The sequence below is a fragment of the Callithrix jacchus genome, chromosome 10, assembly GCF_049354715.1.
Source record: "Callithrix jacchus isolate 240 chromosome 10, calJac240_pri, whole genome shotgun sequence".
Classification (NCBI taxonomy): domain Eukaryota; kingdom Metazoa; phylum Chordata; class Mammalia; order Primates; family Cebidae; genus Callithrix; species Callithrix jacchus.
In genome coordinates this window covers 8,191,490-8,210,395 of record NC_133511.1, presented here as the reverse complement: position 1 = coordinate 8,210,395, position 18,906 = coordinate 8,191,490, and the positions used below count along the sequence as shown (strand labels likewise).

At 39.8% G+C, this 18,906-nt stretch overlaps 1 protein-coding gene across 7 annotated transcripts in view; it reads left to right on the top strand.

Moving 5' to 3' along the window:
• The window catches only part of C10H11orf65 (chromosome 10 C11orf65 homolog), a 99,698-nt gene that overhangs the window by 22,988 nt on the left and 57,804 nt on the right, over nt 1–18,906 (top strand). For 6 of the 7 annotated variants that reach the window (XM_078339390.1, XM_078339389.1, XM_078339387.1 and 3 more), the window contains exons 4-7: nt 5,685–5,738; nt 6,615–6,815; nt 7,991–8,121; nt 18,103–18,273. In XM_078339390.1, coding sequence (XP_078195516.1) covers nt 5,685–5,738; nt 6,615–6,815; nt 7,991–8,121; nt 18,103–18,273 — 557 coding nt within the window. The remainder of the gene's footprint in view (nt 1–5,684; nt 5,739–6,614; nt 6,816–7,990; nt 8,122–18,102; nt 18,274–18,906) is intronic. The other variant, XM_078339388.1, reaches the window with a different exon arrangement.

The window sequence follows — 18,906 nt, the reverse complement described above, 5'->3', positions numbered from 1 at the left end:
GGCTTGTCACTCTCTTGATGGAGTCTTTTTTATAATAAAAAATCAAATACATGCAAAAGGAAAAAGAGTAAAGTCATAACCCACCATGTACCCATCATCTGGCTTCAAGAATTAGCAATTCATGACCAGTCTTGTTTCATCTATACCTCTATTCACTTTCTACACCCCCTAGGTTATTTTGAAGCAGTGATGTCTTTTGATGAACAAAGTTCTCAATTTTATTTATTTATTTTTTTGTTTTATTATTATTATTATTGAGACAGAGTTATTATTTTTGATACAGAGTTTCACTCTTGTTGCCCATGCTGGAATGCAATGGCGCGATCTTGGCTCACCACACTCCCCCTCCCAGGTTCAAGCCATTCTCCTACCTCAGCCTCTCAAGTAGCTGGGATTATAAGCATGCACCATCATGCCTGGCTAATTTTTTATATTTTTAGTAGAAACGGGGTTTCTTCATGCTAGTCAGGCTGGTCTTGAACTCCTGACCTCCCAAAGTGCTGGGATTTATAGGCGTGAGCCCACTCTGCCCAGACAGTTCTCAATTTTAATGTAGTTCAATTTATCATTTTTCTATGTGTTGATGCCTTTTTGTTTTTTTTTTTTTTTCTTCCTTTGAGACAGGGTCTTGTTCTGTCTCCCAGGCTGGAATGCAGTGGTATGATCACAGTTCACTGTAGCCTCAACCTCCTGGGTCCCAGTGACCCTCCCTTCTCAGCCTCACAAGTAGCTGGAGCAACAGGCACGCGCCATCCTGCCCAGCTAATTTTTTCATTTTTTGTAGAGATGGGGTCTCCTTAGGTTGCCCAGGCTGCTCTCAAAAGTCCTGGGCTCAAGCAGTTCTTATGCCTCAGCTTCCTAGTGTGCTGGGATTACAGGCATGAGCCACTACACCCAGCTGGTGCTTTTTAAAAATTATTATTATACTTTAAGTTCTGGGATCCATGTACAGAACGTGCAGGTTTTTACATCGTTATACATGTGTCATAGTAGTTTGCTGCACCCATCAACCTGTCATCTACATTAGGTATTTCTCCTAATGCTATTCCTCCCCTAGCCCCCGGCCCCCAACAGACCCTGGTTTGTGATGTTTTCCTCTCTGTGTCCATGTGTTCTCATTGTTCAACTCCCACTTATGATTGAGAACCACGAGGTGTTTGGTTTTCTGTTCCTATGTTAGTTTGCTGAGAATGATGGTTTCTGACTTCATTCATGTCCCTGCAAAGGACATGAACTCATCCTGGTTTATGGCCGTATAGTATTCCATGATGTATATGTGCCACATTTTCTTTATCCAGTCTATCATGGATGGGCATTTGGGTTGGTTCCAAGTATTTGCTATTGTGAATAGTGCTGCAATAAACATACATGGGCATGTGTCTTTATAGTAGAATGATTTGTAATCCTTTGGGTATACACCCAGTAATGGGCTTGCTGGGTCCAATGGTATTTCTGGTTCTAGATCCTTGAGGAATTGCCACACTGCCTTCCACAATGGTTGAACTAATTTACACTCCCACAGTGTAAAAGCATTCCTATTTCTCCACATCCTCTCCCAGAATCTGTTGTTTCTTCACTTTCTTTTCTTTTTCTGGAGATGAAGCTTGCTCTGTCACCCAGGCTGGGATGCAGAGGTACGATCTTGGTTCACTGCAACTTCTGTCTCCCGGGTTCAAGCAGTTCTCCCATCTCAGTCTCCTAGTAGCTAGGATTGCAGGCATGCACCATCACGCCAGGCTAATGGGAATGTAAATCAGTGCAGCTCCTATGGAAAACAGTATGGAGGTTTCTCAGTGAACTAAAATGCAACTACCATTCAATTGAACAATCTCACTACTGGGTATCTACCCAAAGGAAAAGAAATAAATATACCAAAAAGATACCTGCACTTCTATGTTTACTGAAGCACAATTAACAATAGCAAAGATGCGGAATCAACCTAAGTGTCCATCATTGGATGACTGGATAAAGAAAATGTGGTATGGATACATACATAAAAAAAGAATGAAATGTCTTTTGCGACAACATGGATGAAACTGGAGGTCATTATCTTAAGTGAAACTAGTCAGGCACAGAAATTCAAATATCGAATCTTCTCACATGTAAGTGGGTACTAAAATTGTATACCCATGAACCTAGAGAGTGGAGTGGGTGAGTGAGTGGAGAGGTGCTGTAATCCCAGCACTTTGGGAAGCCTAGGTGCAAAGATTGCTTGAGCCCAGGAGTTCAAGACCAGCCTGGGCAGCATGGAGAAACCCCTTGCCTACAAAAAATACAAAAATTTGCCTGTCATGGTGGTGTGTGCCTGTATTTCCAGCTACCTGGTATAGTTAGGCAGAAGGATCAAAGAAGCTGGGTAGGTTGAGGCTGCACTGAAGCATGATGGTGCCACCGTGCAAATCATAGCCAGTTGGTTTGCTGAATAGGTTAATAAAATTGATAAACCACTAGCATGACTGATAGATCCATATAGCCAATAAGCATATGCAACGTGCTCAGCATGGTTAGTCATAAGAAAATACAAATTAAAACTATGATGAGCTACCATTATAACCCCACCAGAATGGCTAAAATTAGAAGGATTGACAATACCAAATGTTGATGAGGATATGGAGCAACCAGAACTCTCATATATTACTAGTGGGGGAATTGTTACAAAAATTCAGAAAACTCTGTGGTAGTCACTAGTACAACAAATTAAAGATGCCCCTTGGCTTATGGCAGTGTATGTTAAGGTAAACTCATCACAAGGTGAAAATATCGTTGCGTAAAAACTGCATTTAATACACCTAACCTGGCAAACATTATAACTTACCGACTTAGCCTATAGTGTAGAGCAGCAGTCCTTGAGCTTTTTGACACCAAGGACCAGTTTAGTGGAAGATAATTTTACCACAGACTTGGGATGTGGAGGATGGTTTCGGGATAAAACGGTTCTGCAGTAGATCATCAGGCATTAGAGTCCCATAAGGTGCATGCAGCCTAGATCCTGTGCATGTGTACAGTTCACAGTAGGGTTTGTATGCCTATGAGAATCTAATGCTGCTGCTGATCTAACAGGATGGGGAGCTGAGGTAGTAATGCTTGTACCACTCACCTCCTGCTGTGCAGCCTAGTCGTAACAGGCCACGGACTCCTGTAGAGTATCAGTTGTTTATCCTCATGATCCTGTGGCTGACTGAAAGCTGTGGCTTGCTGCCACTGCCCAGCATCACAAGAGCATCATAGCACATATTGCTAACCTGGGAACAGATCAAAATTCAAAATTTAAAGTATGATTTCTACTGAATGCATATCACTTTCATTCCATTGTAGTCAAAACTGTAAGTTGAACCACTGTAAGTCAGGGTCATCTGTGTACATATAGGTACCATATATACCTCATGACCTCTTGTATTTAATTTCTGGATATGCTATAACCCACAGAAGACATGAAAATGAATGTTCACAATAGTTTTATTTATTTTTACCCAAAACTAGAGACATATCAAATGTCCAACAATCATATAAATTGTGATGTATTCTATGATGGAATGGTAGACAGCAGTGAAAAAGAACTAACTGCTGCTATCTACAACTACATACATGAATCTTAGAGATTTATCACCGATTCACGTTGAGCAAAAGAAGCCAAGCACGAGAATACAATGCATATGTAAAATTTCATGGCACTATACACTTAAGATCTTCCACCTTCGTGAAAAAAAGTTTATATGTATATTATTATGGTTCAAATATAGTAAATATGTTCCATAACAGGCTATCACACCTCATACTTGAATTCATAAAGTTTTTAGTCAAGATTATTCTGCAAAATTAATGTTGTGTTTCAGACTCTACATTTTGAATAACATCTTTTTTCTGATCTAAACTAAAATGATGAGGAGTCAAGATTGCACTGCCTTCTGATAAAGGACCAAGAATTTTTTTCTCTACTTCCATTTGGTGCAGTGTATCAAACTAAAATTCAGAAAACCTAGTATATACAATTCTTTTTTTGTTTTTTTGAGACGGAGTTTCACTCTTATTACCCAAGCTGAGTGCAATGGCGCAATCTCGGCTCACCGCAACCTCCGCTTCCTGGGTTCAGGCAATTCTCCTGCCTCAGCCTCCTGAGTAGCTGGGATTACAGGCACGTGCTACCATGCCCAGCTAATTTTTTGTATCTTTAATAGAGACGGGGTTTCACCATGTTGACCAGGATGGTCTCGATCTCTTGACCTTGTAATCCACCCGCCTCAGCCTCCCAAAGTGCTGGGATTACAGGCGTGAGCCACCGCGCCTGGCCACAATTCTTACAAAATTTAATTTATTTATTTGTTTGTTTATTGAGACGAAGTCTCTGTCACCTAGGCTGGAGTGCAGTGGTGCAATCTCTCTGCTCACTGTAGCCTTCACCTCCCTGGTTCAAGCAATTATTCTGCCGCAGCCTCCACAGTAACTGGAATTACAGGCACACAACACCATGTCCACTTATTTTTTGTATTTTTAGTAAAAATGGGGTTTCACCATGTTGGCCAGGCTGGCCTCAGAACTCCCAACCTCAAGCAATCTACCTTCCTCAGCCTCCCAAAGTGTTGGGATTATGGGCGTGAGCTACCATTTCCAGCCCAGAATTTTAAACATGGTTTTTTAAATTTAACAATAGCTAACTAGGAAAGATCATCTGCTGTTGAATTTTTTCTTTAAATTTACCTGTAAGATAATATTTTACTGTAAATCATACTTTGAGGACTTACTTAAAAGTTTTATGAATTGAAAAATCACTGGCTTTTATGTTTATATGTTGCATAGAGAGGAAACAGTTTGGTATCATTTTTTCATTTACCATAGCTCTGTTAGTTATTGATGTCCACAAGAAATTAAGTCCTTAGTTCATAAAATGTTTTATAATTCTTTACAAAGGAAAATTCTTAATGGCTGGGCGTAATGGCTGATGGCTAGCTATAATCCTAGCACTTTAGGAGGCTAAGGCAGGAATATCACTTGAGGCCAGGAATTCAAGACCAGCCTGGTAACAGAAGACTATGTTTACACACACACACACACACACACACACACACACACACAAAATACAAAAATTAGCCAGATATGATGGTACACACCTGTAGTTTCAGCTATTTGGAAGGTGGGAGCATTGCTTGAGCCAAAGAGGTTAAGGCTTCAATGAACTGATATTGTTCCTTTGTACTCCAGCCTGGGCAATATAGTGAAATCCTGTCTCAAAAAAATTTTTTAAACAATTTTTCAGCTGGGCACAGTGGCTCATGCCTGTAATCCCAGCACTTTAGAAGGCTGAGGCAGGCGGATCACCTGGGGTTGGGAGTTCGAGACCAGTCTGACCAACATGGAGAAACACCATCTTTACTAAAAATACAAAATTAGCCAGACATGGTGGCACATGCCTGTAATCCCAGCTACTCGGGAGGCTGAGGCAGGAGAATCCTGGAGGCGGAGGTTGCAGTGAGCTGAGATGTGCCATTGCACTCCAGCCTGAGCAACAAGAGCGAAACTCCAACTCAAAAGAAAAAAGAACAAATTTTTCTAATTTAAAATTAATTATCATAGGTTGGGTCACCTGACCTTTTTCCTACTCAGTATTCAGCAACTGTTTAAGATAAGAGAGTGACAAGTAGTGAATTGATACATACAGAATCCTGAAGAGTAATGTATTTTTTTCATAGGCAGAGCTTCTAGACGCTGCTGCTGGCATTCATGTGCGATTCAGATTAGGTGGAGTAAGTATGGATGAATGTTTAGTAGTTTTAACTCACATTTTTCATAGAACTTTTTAAAAATAGATATAATGTATTTATTATCATTATACTTTAAGTTCTGGGATAGGTGTGCAGAATGTGCAGGTTTGTTACATAGTTACATATGTGCCATGGTGGTTTGCTGCTTCCATCACCCCATCATCTACATCTCTCCTAATGCTATCCCCTAACCCCCACCTCCTGACAGGCCCTGGTGTATAATGTTCCCCTCCCTGTGTCCATGTGTTCTCACTGTTCAACTCCCACTTATGAGTGAGAACAGGCAGTGTTTAGTTTTCTGTTCTTGTGTTAGTTTGCTGAGAATGATGTTTCCAGCTTCATCCATGTACCTGCAGAGGACATTAACTCGTCCTGTTTTATGGCTGCATAATATTTCATGGTGTATATGTGCCACATTTTCTTTATACAATCTATCATTGATGGGCATTTGGGTTGGTTCCAAGTCTTTGCTATTGTGAACAGTGCTGCAATAAACATATGTGTGCATGGGTCTTTATAATAGAATGATCTGTGATCCTTTGGGTATATGCCCTGTAATGGGCTTGCTGGATCAAATGGTATTTCTAGTTCTAGATCCTTGAGGAATTGCCACACCGTCTTCCACAATGGTTGAACTAATTTACACTTTCACCAACAACATGAAAGCATTCCTATTTCTCCACATCCTTTCCAGCATCTGTTGTCTCCCGATATTTTAATGATCACATTGTAACTGGCGTGAGATGGCATCTGATGGTTAAAGCACATTTTTATGAAATTGAAACAATGTACGTTTTTAAAATGTAAAACATTTTTATAGTTATATTACAATGGTTCTTTGAACTTTTCCATCTACAGGTTAAGTTTCCACCTGATATATACTATAAAATTTTTACTCACAGACATATTGAAGATCTGTGTGCTAACAGCCCCAGAAATTATGCAAAACTTCCAGCAAAGCATACATCTCATAATAAAGATGATCATCTTCAGAAAGAGGATTATAGTGACTGGTATCATCGTACAGAAAACAATGGCTGGAGGCCAGTTTCTGATAGAGTAAGAAAAGGGAAATGTCAATAATTTTTCATCCTATCTATTTAGAAATCCATTTTGTTGAAAATTAACCTTAAAATTATTTTTTAAAATAACAAATTCTATTAGTTTAATTGATAAATTTTGCTTACATTAGCTACTCAGGGGTTGCTAATAATACTTCAAGGAACAGCAATTTCTTTTCTTACTACGTTTAATTCTACTTTTAATTATCAGCTTTGAACAGGCCATCTTTAGATACTCTCTGGTACTCAGCAGATTATATACTCAGTGTACAGATTGTAGAATGTGATATGTTGACTATATTAACACTAAGTATTACCAGATGCTGTGGCTTATGCCTGTAATCCCAGCACTTGGAGCTGAGATGGTGCCACTGCACTCCAGCCTGGGTGACAGAGTGAGACTGTCTCAAAAAGCAAACAAACAGCAAAAGCAAAATAAAACAAAAGAATATACGAAGTGTAAAAATGATCAAGGCATGAATTAATTTGTTTGATAAACTATTGCATATCAACCATATGCCAGACATTGTTCTAGATGCTGGGGATAGACTTAAGTCATTTGCCTTTCAATTAGGGAGACAGTCAAGTAAACAGGACATTTTAATACAATGTAGTAAACATGTTAAGTGGTTTAAGAAGGGCAAATACATAGTGTTTGGAAGGATTAACAAACTCTCCTTATTATCTAGGGTGTGTGTGATAGAGCAAGGGGAATGAGTTGGAAGGGGGAAAATAGACAACCATTTAGGAGAAAGTGTCATAAAGGGGAAACCACAAAGTCTTGGGCATGATACAGGGACCTCTGCATTCCTGAAAGGTGGCTGTGCTCCTTGAGGATTAGAGTAATTGAAAGCTATCAGCACTAAGAGTAGCTTAGTCATCATGTGATAAGATGAGACACTCTTAGGATATATCTTTTTATCCATTCAACAAATACTTATTAAGTACCTCAGTACACTGGTACTTTGTCGATCTATCTGTAGCATGTGCTTCTGAAGGCTGAGTGTACTACTTGCCCCTCAGTTAATTAGAAATACCTCGAAAGGATCTATCCTCTCCTCTATTTCTATCTTGGCATATTCCTACTGAGCACATAGAAGTTCTTGTCTATTGGCAAATAACCTCACAATCAGTATTTCAACATTTTCTATATTTATTTTTGCTTCTCAATAGTTTTGGCTATCTACTGACAGTATAGTGGTGGAAGACAAAAAGGAAAGTGAATTCCATTTCTCTAAACTAAAGAGAAGGCAAGACTTGGAAAAGAAAAGAAAACTTAGAAAAATAGAGTGGATGAGGCAAATGTAAGTTGATGAAACACGAAGGAAGTATGTAGTATTTGGGAAAAAAAAAACATTTGGAGAACTGTACTTACAGCCTGATTTCAAGACTTGTAAAGCTACTATAATCATGACATTGTGGTATTGGCATATAGACAAATGTACAGATTATGGGACTGAATATGGAATTGTGAAATAAACCCCCATATATATTGTTAATTAATTTTCAATAGAGGTGTCAAGGGAACTAAATTGGGAAAAAAATAGTCTTTTCAACAAATTGGATATCAAATGCATAAAATTGAAACGAGTCTTATCTTACAGCATGTGTAAAATTAACTGAAAAGAGATCATTAATCTAAGTATAAGAGCAAAAACCATAAAGCATCTAAAAAACTAATTGAAGGAGAAAATCCTAGTGCCTTTTGTTCTGGCCAAGATTTTTTAAAGAGGACACAGAAGCCAGGAACTATAAAAGAAATAATTTTAAGTTTCACTTCATCAAAATTAAAAGCTTTTGTTCTTTGACTGACATGTTACAAAAATAAAAATACAAGCCATAGACAGGGATAAGACATTTGCAAAGTATGTGTCTGACAACGGTCTTGAATCAAGAATATGTTTTTAAAAAAACTCTAAACAATAAATTTTAAAGTGGGCAAAAAATTTGAATAAACACTCCAGTGAAGTTATGTAGATAGCAAATGAGCACAACTCAACCAGTGATTAACATCATTAATCATTAGAGAAATGCAAACTAAAGCAATAATGAGATACCGCTACATACCCACTAGAATGACTGAAATAGTCTGTCATACCAATTGGTGGCAAGGATATGGAGCAAGTGGAAATTAGTGTGTGCACTTTGGAAAACAGTTTGACAGGTTTTTTTTTTTTTTTGAGATGGAGTTTCACTCTTGTTACCCAGGCTGGAGTGCAATGGCATGATCCCGGCTCACTGCAACCTCCGCCTCCTGGGTTCAAGCAATCCTCCTGCTTCAGCCTCCTGAATAGCTGGGACTACAGGTGCGTGCCACCATGCCCAGCTAATTTTTGTATTTTTAGCAGAGACGGGGTTTCACCTTGTTGACCAAGATGGTGTCGATCTCTTGACCTCGTGATCCACCCACCTCAGCCTCCCAAAGTGCTGGGATTTTAAACAAGTAAACTATTAAACCAGTCATTCTACCCCTACATATTTACCCAAGAGAAATAAAAACATGTTCACAGAAAGATTCTTTGTGAATGTTCATAGCTGGTTTATTTCTCATTATAATAGTGAAAAAACAGAAACAGCACAAATGTGCATCAGCAGGTGAATGGGTAAGCAAGTGATAGGATGTCTACACAAAGGAATGCTACTCAGCAGCACCACGGAATGAACTACTGATGCACAGATGACATGGACCAACCTCAAAATAATGCTGAATGAAAGAAATCTGTCAAAAAATAGTACATATGCTATGATTCCATTTACAAACAGTTCTGGAAGACACAAATCCGCAGTCCACAAAGAAGATCAGCAGTTGTCTGGAGATGGAAAAGGGGAAAGAGAGAGGGATTCCAAAGGAATACAAGGAAACTTTGGAGGGTGATGGATAGATTCATTTTTTTATTGTAGTGATGGATTTACAGGTATATAAACATGTCAAAATGGTACATTGTACGATTTAAATATGTGTAGTTTATTGAACATCAACCATACCTCAGTAAAATAGTTTAAAAAATAAAGAACATGTACCGACAATCAGAAGACCTCCCTGGCAGCTCTGAAGTGGCCCTTCATCTCTTGTAATCACAGCATGGGTTGAGGGCAACCCCGTTTTCCATTGCCAGGGTCACAGGGTTACAGTGCCTATTGCACTACCAGATGCTTAACCCTGCCAGGTCTTTTGCACTAAGAGGAGGGCACTAGTGGTGAAGAAGTAGAACCCTGAGACCTGGGATTAGGACATTTGGGCAAACATACACAAGGCTAAGAACTTTGAGCTTCCAAAGTGCCTTGTTGGTATAGGGAATCCTTGCTCTCCCTTTTGAGGGAAGCACCTCTTCTCTGCATAAAAGCGTTTCAGTGACTGCACAATTACCACACACATTTATGCTGATTGTCCTCAGGATTCCCCCTCCACTATTTCTCATTGCCTTCAGCTCACAATGAGATTTGTATCTCAGGACAGCCTAGACAGCAGTAGAAGTTCCACTCCAAGAGGAGATCGTTTCGAAAACCAGAATAGTTACAAGAATTTACTAATCTGTATTGCCAGCAGTCTCAGAAGCATTGTGTGAGGGTGGATCCTAAGATTGTTAGATCCAGTTGGGCTGAACTTACTGATTTGACCATACTTACCTGGGATTGTGGATTTAATGTTTTGGCTTGAGTTCGCAGAAATCATGTTAATGATCTGTTAGATTAGCTAATCAAAGCCTAATTTAGGTAGAGCCAACGAAAGCTCTACCTTTGCAAAATGCCGGAACTTCTCTGGCATACTGTAGAAAAAGGATTTCTAAAAGTTCAGGGAATTGTGTGTGTGTGTGTGTATGTGTGTGTGTGTGTGCAGTCTACTAAACCACCATCTCGCCATCACCCCGGGAAGTCCCAAGAGATACTTTTTTTTTTTCAGTCAAGCTATGTAGTAATAGCTTGTTGAGGGGAGCAGCATATTTCTTTTTCTTTCTTTTTTTTTTTTGTGGGGGCAAGGGGACGGAGTCTCACTCTGTCTCCCAGGCGGGAGTGCAGTGGCTCAGTCTTGGCTCACCGCAACCTCCGCCTCCTGGGTTCAAGCAATTCTTCTGCCTCAGCCTCACGACAGCTGGGATTACAGGCACGCACCACCATGCCTGGCTAATTTTTTTGTATTTTTAGTAGAGACAGGATTCCACCATGTTGGCCAGGCTTCTCTCGAACTCCTGACCGCATGATCCGCCTGCCTTGGTCTCCCAAATGCTGGGATTACAGGCGTGAGCCACCATGCAAGGCCCAGGAGTAGCAAACTGCTTGATGAACTCCGTGTTAGCGGTTCTTTACAAGGATGGAGATTATGTTAGGGGAGGCTGCGATGGAATTGGTTCGTTCAGGTCACTGGGACTAATGGAACCTCGAAGTGGAAGAGGTCAGGTGATGACACAGTTACAGCGAGGCTTCCAGTTGTGGCTTCTTCAATAGAGGAAATCAGCACAGCCCCTGGCACCTGGTATGCTGCAAGTGACCTGGCAAATGTGTTATTTCCCATCCCATCCCAATCACTAAGCAATAGGAGAAGCAGTCTGCATTTTCACAGAAAGAACAAAGTGTGTTTTTACGTCTTGCTCTTGGAGATAGATCAGCTTTCCTGCTCTCATCTCCAGGGGTTTGTACATCTGTTTCCACAGAACATTATGCCTGTTCATTACATTGATGTTCTTACCTTGATTGGGTGTGGTGAGCAGAAAATAACAACTCCCTTGGTGGCTTAGTAGGACAAAGGCACACTACAAGGAGGCAGATAAACTTTGAAAAAGTTAAGGTTCTGGCATATAACTGAAGCTTAAAGACATTTGAGATATCCTTTAGAAAGTGAGATACAAATTACTGTACCTTGTACCATTCACCTTGAAGAAGCACAGTACTTAGAGGCCCTCTCTCAATTTGAGAGCTAACATATGACACATTTTGGGCATGCTGCTCCCCTTTACTAGGTGACCTAGTAAAGCCAGCTGGCTCCAGTGGGACATGAGCAAGAAAGACAATGTAGTCAAGCTGCCCTACAACTTGGGGTTTATGGCCCGGCAGTCCCGACAGCATTAGAAATGTTCATGGTAGTGAAAAACTGTGTAGAGCCCCTAAAGAGTCCAAATGGGAGAATTACAGCACAGACCTCTAGGGTTTAGGAAGAAGGTAATGAATTTCCTCTTCTGACAGAAGCTATTCTCCATTTGAAAATCTGTTCCAGATTTGCAACTGGGTCCTGGTAGATACTTGGCAATAGGATATCAAGTGCTATGATCATGAACTGACCTGGGTTTTATCTAATCAATTAAACCATAAAATTTAGAGTATGTAAAACTGTTTCAGTAGAAAATAAATTTATTTTATAAATTTATTTATTTATAAAATAAATATGGGAATGGTTCTGAGAAGGTCCAGAAGGCCCAAGTAAGCTGCATGAGCAGGTGGCTCAGACTGCTGCAACCACTACTTATGCTGCATTGCCTCTACATCATCTCCATACCTTTGGCTTCATGGAGAGTCTCTGTGACAAGTTAGCAGGGAGGAATATGTTGGAGAAATAAGTTGGATCTGTACAGGATGTTGCACCTTCTAAAAATGGACAGTTACTGATTTTAATTCCCCTGTTAGCCCAGAAAATGATCAAAGGATATTCTTCCAGTGAGCATAACTCCAGGTGGTACATTTGGTTTTCCACTTCATTTGAAGGGGTAGCAGCCTGTGGTAGGGATCTCACTGACTGCGCTGACTGACATTTATAGTTTCCCAGCTGATCAGCATTCACAAAGAATAAAATTGGGAAATTGGTGAGTAGGTCAGGGTAGAGGTATACTCAGAATGGATACAAAGGATATTTCTGTCCCACATGAATGCCCTCCAAAGGGCATATATGAGGCAGACAGCTCTCAGTAATCAGATGGACAGGATGATCCATCTTGCGAATGTCAGCTTTTTCCCCTGGCACCTCAGTGGTTTCATTATGGAGTCTTGTCCAGAGTGGCCAGGATTACAGGGATGGAGGCTTTATATAGACCCAGCAACATGGTCTTCCCCTCACCAAAGTCGTTCTGGCTGTAGTCACAGCTGACTGTATAGCAAAGGCCATTGCTTTGCCCGCAGTAATGAGATATGCTGGCTAGTTGGTGACAGGCTGATTATATCAGACCATTCCCATAATAAAGGAGGCATCCATTTGTCCTCACAGTGATAGGCAAATATTCTGGATATTAATTTTATTTCTCTGCCTGCATTACTTCTGGCAACAACACCTCTCATAATAATGCATTATCCATCATCATTTTATTGCATGCAACATTACCTCTAGAAAACCCATTAACAGTAAAGGAAGTGTGATTATGGGCTCAGAACAACAAAACTCACCTACCGTATGTGCCGTCACCTAGAAACAGCTGGCTTTGACAGAATGGTGGTATGACTCGCTGAAGCACCGTCACAGTACCGGCTGGGAGACGGCACCTGGTGATAAGCCAATGTACATGCAGAATAACATACTACTTTACCTCTCTCTGTGCTCGTTTACCCTTAGCACAATCCTCATCTGTAACTGAGCTCTGTATTTCTCATTATGTGGGTATTTCTATGTCAAACTCAACAGTTCCAAAACCGAATTTCTAATCTTCCCCATCATAAAACTTGTCTCTTCTCGGGATTTCTTCTGATCTTAGCTTGTGACACCACCATTTAGACAGTCATCCAAGTCAGAAACAGAGGCCTATCCTAGATTCCTCACTCTTTTACAAGTGCCTACATGTATCTGTCATCAAGTCCTATTCCACTTCCAAAGTATCTCCCAAATCTGACCTTTTATTCTCCACTGTAACATCTCATCATTTTTCATCTACCTTCTAATGAATTTCGTCTCTAGTCTCTTCATCTTCTCTCTATAAACACTGAACTGATGTTTCTAAGACTGAAATCATTTCTCTACCTAAAACATTTTAAGGGCTCCCCATTACCTACACCCCCTGTGATATTTCCTCTCCCTAGGGTGCTCAGTTACGTGGCAACAACATCTTCATCTTTTGATACTTGGCCCAAATATCTGCTTCTGAAACATTCCCTTACCTACCTAGACACAATTAGGTACTTCCTTTTGATCTGCCCCATGGATCTTTTATATATTCAGTGGTTACATTTGTGCAATTATCTGTGTATTTGTGTGCCATCTCCACTAGATTTTGAGTCCCTGTAGAGCAGAGACTTCTATTTATGAGCACAGGATTTCAGACATAGTTTATACTTAATGAATGTATGTTGCTCATAGAATAAATAAATGAATGAATGAATTCTTATGACTGGGTGTGTTAGTTTCCTTTTCATAGAGTTGCAGGGAATGAATGAGAAATTTTACTTTGTGTGCTGTGTTCATTGATGGCTTTTAAACACTCTTCATTCTGACTGTTGCTGAGAATCAGTAATGAACAAAATTTTGACTTTTTACCCCTGTCTTTCTAAAAGAATTCTGGTTTTTAAATCCTGTTTCTTCCTATGTTCTATAGATCTTAGCTTTCCTCAACCTCCTTTGCAACTTAAGCTTTGATTCTTCCTAGGTCATTGTTATTTTAACTTTTCTCTCTATTAATGACATTCAGACAAACATTTCTTATAATATTCTTTCTCTTTAAATTTCCTAGTTTAGAAAGAATATATGATCATGTTAAAGTGAATACAACCAAAAATATATTGCAAAATTACCTATAAATTTTATGTCTTTTTTTTTTTTTTTTTTTAAGAAAGAGTCTTGCTCTGTTGCCCAGGCTGGAGTGTAGTGGCACCACGTCAGCTCACTGCAACCTCTGCCTCTGGATTCAAGCATTTTCGTGCCTCAGCTTCCTTGGTAGCTGGGACTACAGCTACATGCCACCATGCCCAGCTGATTTTTGTATTTTTAGTAGAGCTTAGGGTTCACCATGTTGGCCAGGCAAATCTCAAACTCCTGACCTCAAATGACCCGCCCACATTGGCCTCTCAAAGATCTGAGATTACAGGCATGAGCCACCAACCCAGCCAATTTTATGTCTTTTTAAAAGATCATTTGTTTATGAAATAAGTTATATTTATAAAGTGATCTTTTATTTATCAGTATATTTGAAACACTATTTCTACTTGCAAACCTATTATTTTCAATATTTATACTACTTAGTTATAATAGTAACTCATTTTAAAAGAGTTCAAAACCTGAGAATTAAATTATTTGAACAATTACTGACTCTCTTAAAAACAAAGTACGTTTATACTTCCTTAATAAGAGAAAAAGATATCTGAATTGTTATATTTCACTGTTGAAAAAAGAAAAAAAAAGAGGCCAGGCACCGTGACTCATGCCTGTAATCCCAGCACCTTGGGAGGCTGAGGTGGGTGGATCACTTGAGGTCAGGAGTTTGAGACCAGCCTGTCCAACATGGTGAAACCCCATCTCTATTAAAAATACAGAAATTAGCCAGGCATGGTGGTGCCCTCCTGTGATCCCAGCTACTTGGGAGGCTGAGGCAGGAGAATTGCTTGAACCCAGGAGGCACAGGTTGCAGTGAACCGAGATCGTGCCGCTGCACTCTAGCCCGGGCAACAGAGCATTTGCTCTTACGGATCATTCTCCATTTAAAATCTGATGAAGTGGAAATTTCATGAGGGCAAGGATGTATCTTCTCACTTTTATAGCCCTACCACTCAATGCAGTGTCAGCCTATGAATGCTTATTGTGTACCAGTGTTCAAAATGCTTTCCATAGATTTACACTTTCTTTTTTATTATTTTTACATTTTTTTAGGGCTGGGCACGGAGGCTTACACTTGTAATCCCAGCGCTTTAGGAGGCCGAGGTGGGCAGATCACAAGGTCAGCAGTTCAAGACCATCTTGGCCGATATGGTGAAACCCTGTCTTCACTAAAAATACAAAAATTAGCCGGGTGTGGTGGCAAGCACCTGTAGTCTCAGCTACTAGGGAGGCTGAGGCAGAAGAATTACTTGAACCTGGGAGGCGGAGGTTGCAGTGAGCTGAGATCGTAACACTGCACGCCAGCCTGGGTTACAGAGCAAGACTCTGTCTCAAAAAAAAAAAAAAAAAAATTGGGTTAGGGTTAGGGAAAAAATACATATATATATATATATATATATATATATATATATATATTTTTTTTTTTTTTTTTTTTTGTAGAGAGAAGGTGTTTCTGTTTTGCCCATACTGGTCCTGAACTCCTGGGCTCAAGGGAGTCTCCTGCCTCAGTTTCCCAAAGTACTGGGATTACAGGCATGAGCCGTCATGCCCAGTCCACATGGATTGATACTTCTAAATCTCTTAAGAATGCCAGGAAGATGGGGAGGGATTGCCAGGGGAGAAATACCAAATGTGGGTGAAGGGGAGAAAGCAAACAAAACACACTGCCCTGTGTGTACCTATGCAACTGTATTGCATGCTCTGCACATGTACCCCAAAACCTAAAATGCAATAAAAAAAATAAAAATAAAAATAAATAAATAAATAAATAAAAGAATGCCAGGAGGAAGTAGTGTTATGATTACTTTTTTTTTTTTTTTAAGAGTTAAGGTCTCTGTCACCCAGGCTGGAGTGCAGTAGTGTGATAATAGCTGACTGTAGCCTTGAACTTCTGGGCTCAAACAACTATCCCACCTCAGCCTCCCCAGTAGCTGGTACTACAGGCATGTGCCACCATGCCTGGCTAATTTCTTTTATTGTTTGTAGAGATGGGGTCTCACTATGTTGTCCAGGCTATTTTTAAACTTCTGGCTTCAAGCGATCCTCCTGCCTTAGCCTCCCAAGGTGCTGGGATTATACGCATGAGACTCCACACCTGGCCTTGATTACCATTTTAAGGAAGAGGTCAGTCAGGCCCAGAAAGGCTAAGTTACTTAGCAAAGATTATATAACACAGAACTAAGATTCACATCCAGATAGTTTGATACCAGAGTCTTGCTTCATATCACCACTGTGCTGTTTCCTAATCAATAAGTGTTGAATTAATAAATGAATACAGCTTGAAAACAGGTGACCCTTTAAAATGACTACCAATGTAGATCTTAAGATGAATGCCAAAAAAAAGTTTTGATGATCTTGGTAAGGACTGCTAAGTTATCTCTAGTTACTCAGCTCATTATCAGTGAATATATTATTTTAAGTGCTCGGATTAAGACAGGCAGTGCTGCAGAAGGAGGCCGAACATAAGACTAAGGGTCTGAATCCTGGCTCTCATATATATTTACTACTACATGATCTCGAACCATTTATTTAAGCATTTTTAAAATTATTAATAGAGATGAGGATCTCTCTGTTGCCCAGGCTGGTCTCAAACTCCTGCCCTCAAATGATCCTCCTGCCTCAGCCTCCCAAAGTGTTGGGATTACAGGCTTGAGCCACTACTGTGCCTGGCCTTGAACAATATTTTAGCTTCTCCAAGTCTCAGTTTCTTTATCTTTAAAAGGGAAATAAAAATAGCTGCCACAAATAGCTGTGTCTTTTCCTTTTTTTTCAGAGTCTTGTTCTTGTTGCCCAGGCTGGAGTGCGATGGCACTATCTTGGCGGACTGCAACCTCTGCCTCCCGAGTTCAAGCAGTTCTCCTGTTTCAGCCTCCTGAGTAGCTGGGATTACAGGCATCTACCACCATGCCTGGCTAATTTTTGTATTTTTAGTAGAGTTGGGGTTTCACCATGTTGGCCAGGCTGGTCTTGAATTCCTGACCTCATGATCTGCCCGCCTTGGCCTCCCAAAGTGCTGGAATTTCAGGTGTGAGCCACTGTGCCCGGTCTGGCTCTGTCTATTTAAAAAGAAATAAGAATGTATGAAAAGCGTCTGGCACAAGGAAAATGTCAGTATCTGTTTTCCCTTTAACTCTTCCTCTCTTTCCTTTTTTTCACTTTCCTTCCCTCTTCTTCTGCCATTAGCCTCTTGATTTTGTAAAATTTACTTAACTCCTCGAAGATTTATTTCCTCACCTATAAAATGAGTAGGTTAGTTATTTGGTTTCTAAGTCCATTTCCACTCAATAATTCTATGATTCAACAATTTAATAACTTTTTCTTTGTATCATAAAAACGCCACATAGTGAGGGGTGATCTGAAGTTAGTGTGGTTGATCAAGTTGCTTTTCCCCCCAAATGATTTCATCACATCGATCTTGGTTTAGATGCCTCTGCGTTATATAGGATGAAAACTTTATTCAACATGTAAATAGTTTTAACATGTAAATAACAATATATGTCACTTGCATCTACTTGTAATCTCTTATTTCAAAATATTTACGTCTCTTTCCCTTTCCTCTATTTAGGTACTTCTCCGGAAGTCTGGAGGCTAAGTCAACACATCATGAAACTCTAGGACTAATTCACACTACAACAAAAGACCTGATTAGAGCTGTTGAAGATGGTGGCATAGATTCTGTGATGGAATGGGAAGTGGATGAAGTGCTGAACTGGACAAATACACTGAACTTTGATGAGTGAGTACATGTGGCTATTCTTAAGGAACAAGGGCAGTTATATATATTTTTCTAACATTTTCTATCTTCATGTTGAATACTGGGGCCACAGACAATCTTCAAAGAAAAAAATTATAAATATTTATTATTTGCCTAGAAAGAACAGAAGAAGAAATGAGGGGTAAGAATTGAATGATCTAGAAATAGTAAACAAAATTAGAATTAGGGTTCTTTATTCGTAGGCATTATTCTTATGCCTTAGTCTGCTTTGCTCCTCACTTTGGGATTTAGAGAAAAGTCTAAGCACATGAAAGATTTTCTTTCATCTACATACCCTAACCTTTCTGTGTGAGACACGAAAACATGACAATTTTTCAGTGATGTACTGTGGCCCCTAGAAGACATTTTAAAGGTTTCTTATGTGGTGGAGATTTTAGCATATTTATTGTACCCATTAAGGAACTACAATCAAAACCATAATGAGATACCACTTCATACATACTAGGATAGCTATAATTAAAGACATAGATAATAACAAGTGTTTGCAAGAATGTGGAGAAATTGGAACTCTTATACACTGCTGGTGGGAATGTGCAGTGGTGCAGCCACTTTGGAAAACAATCTGGCAGTTCCTCAAATGGTTAAATGTAGAGC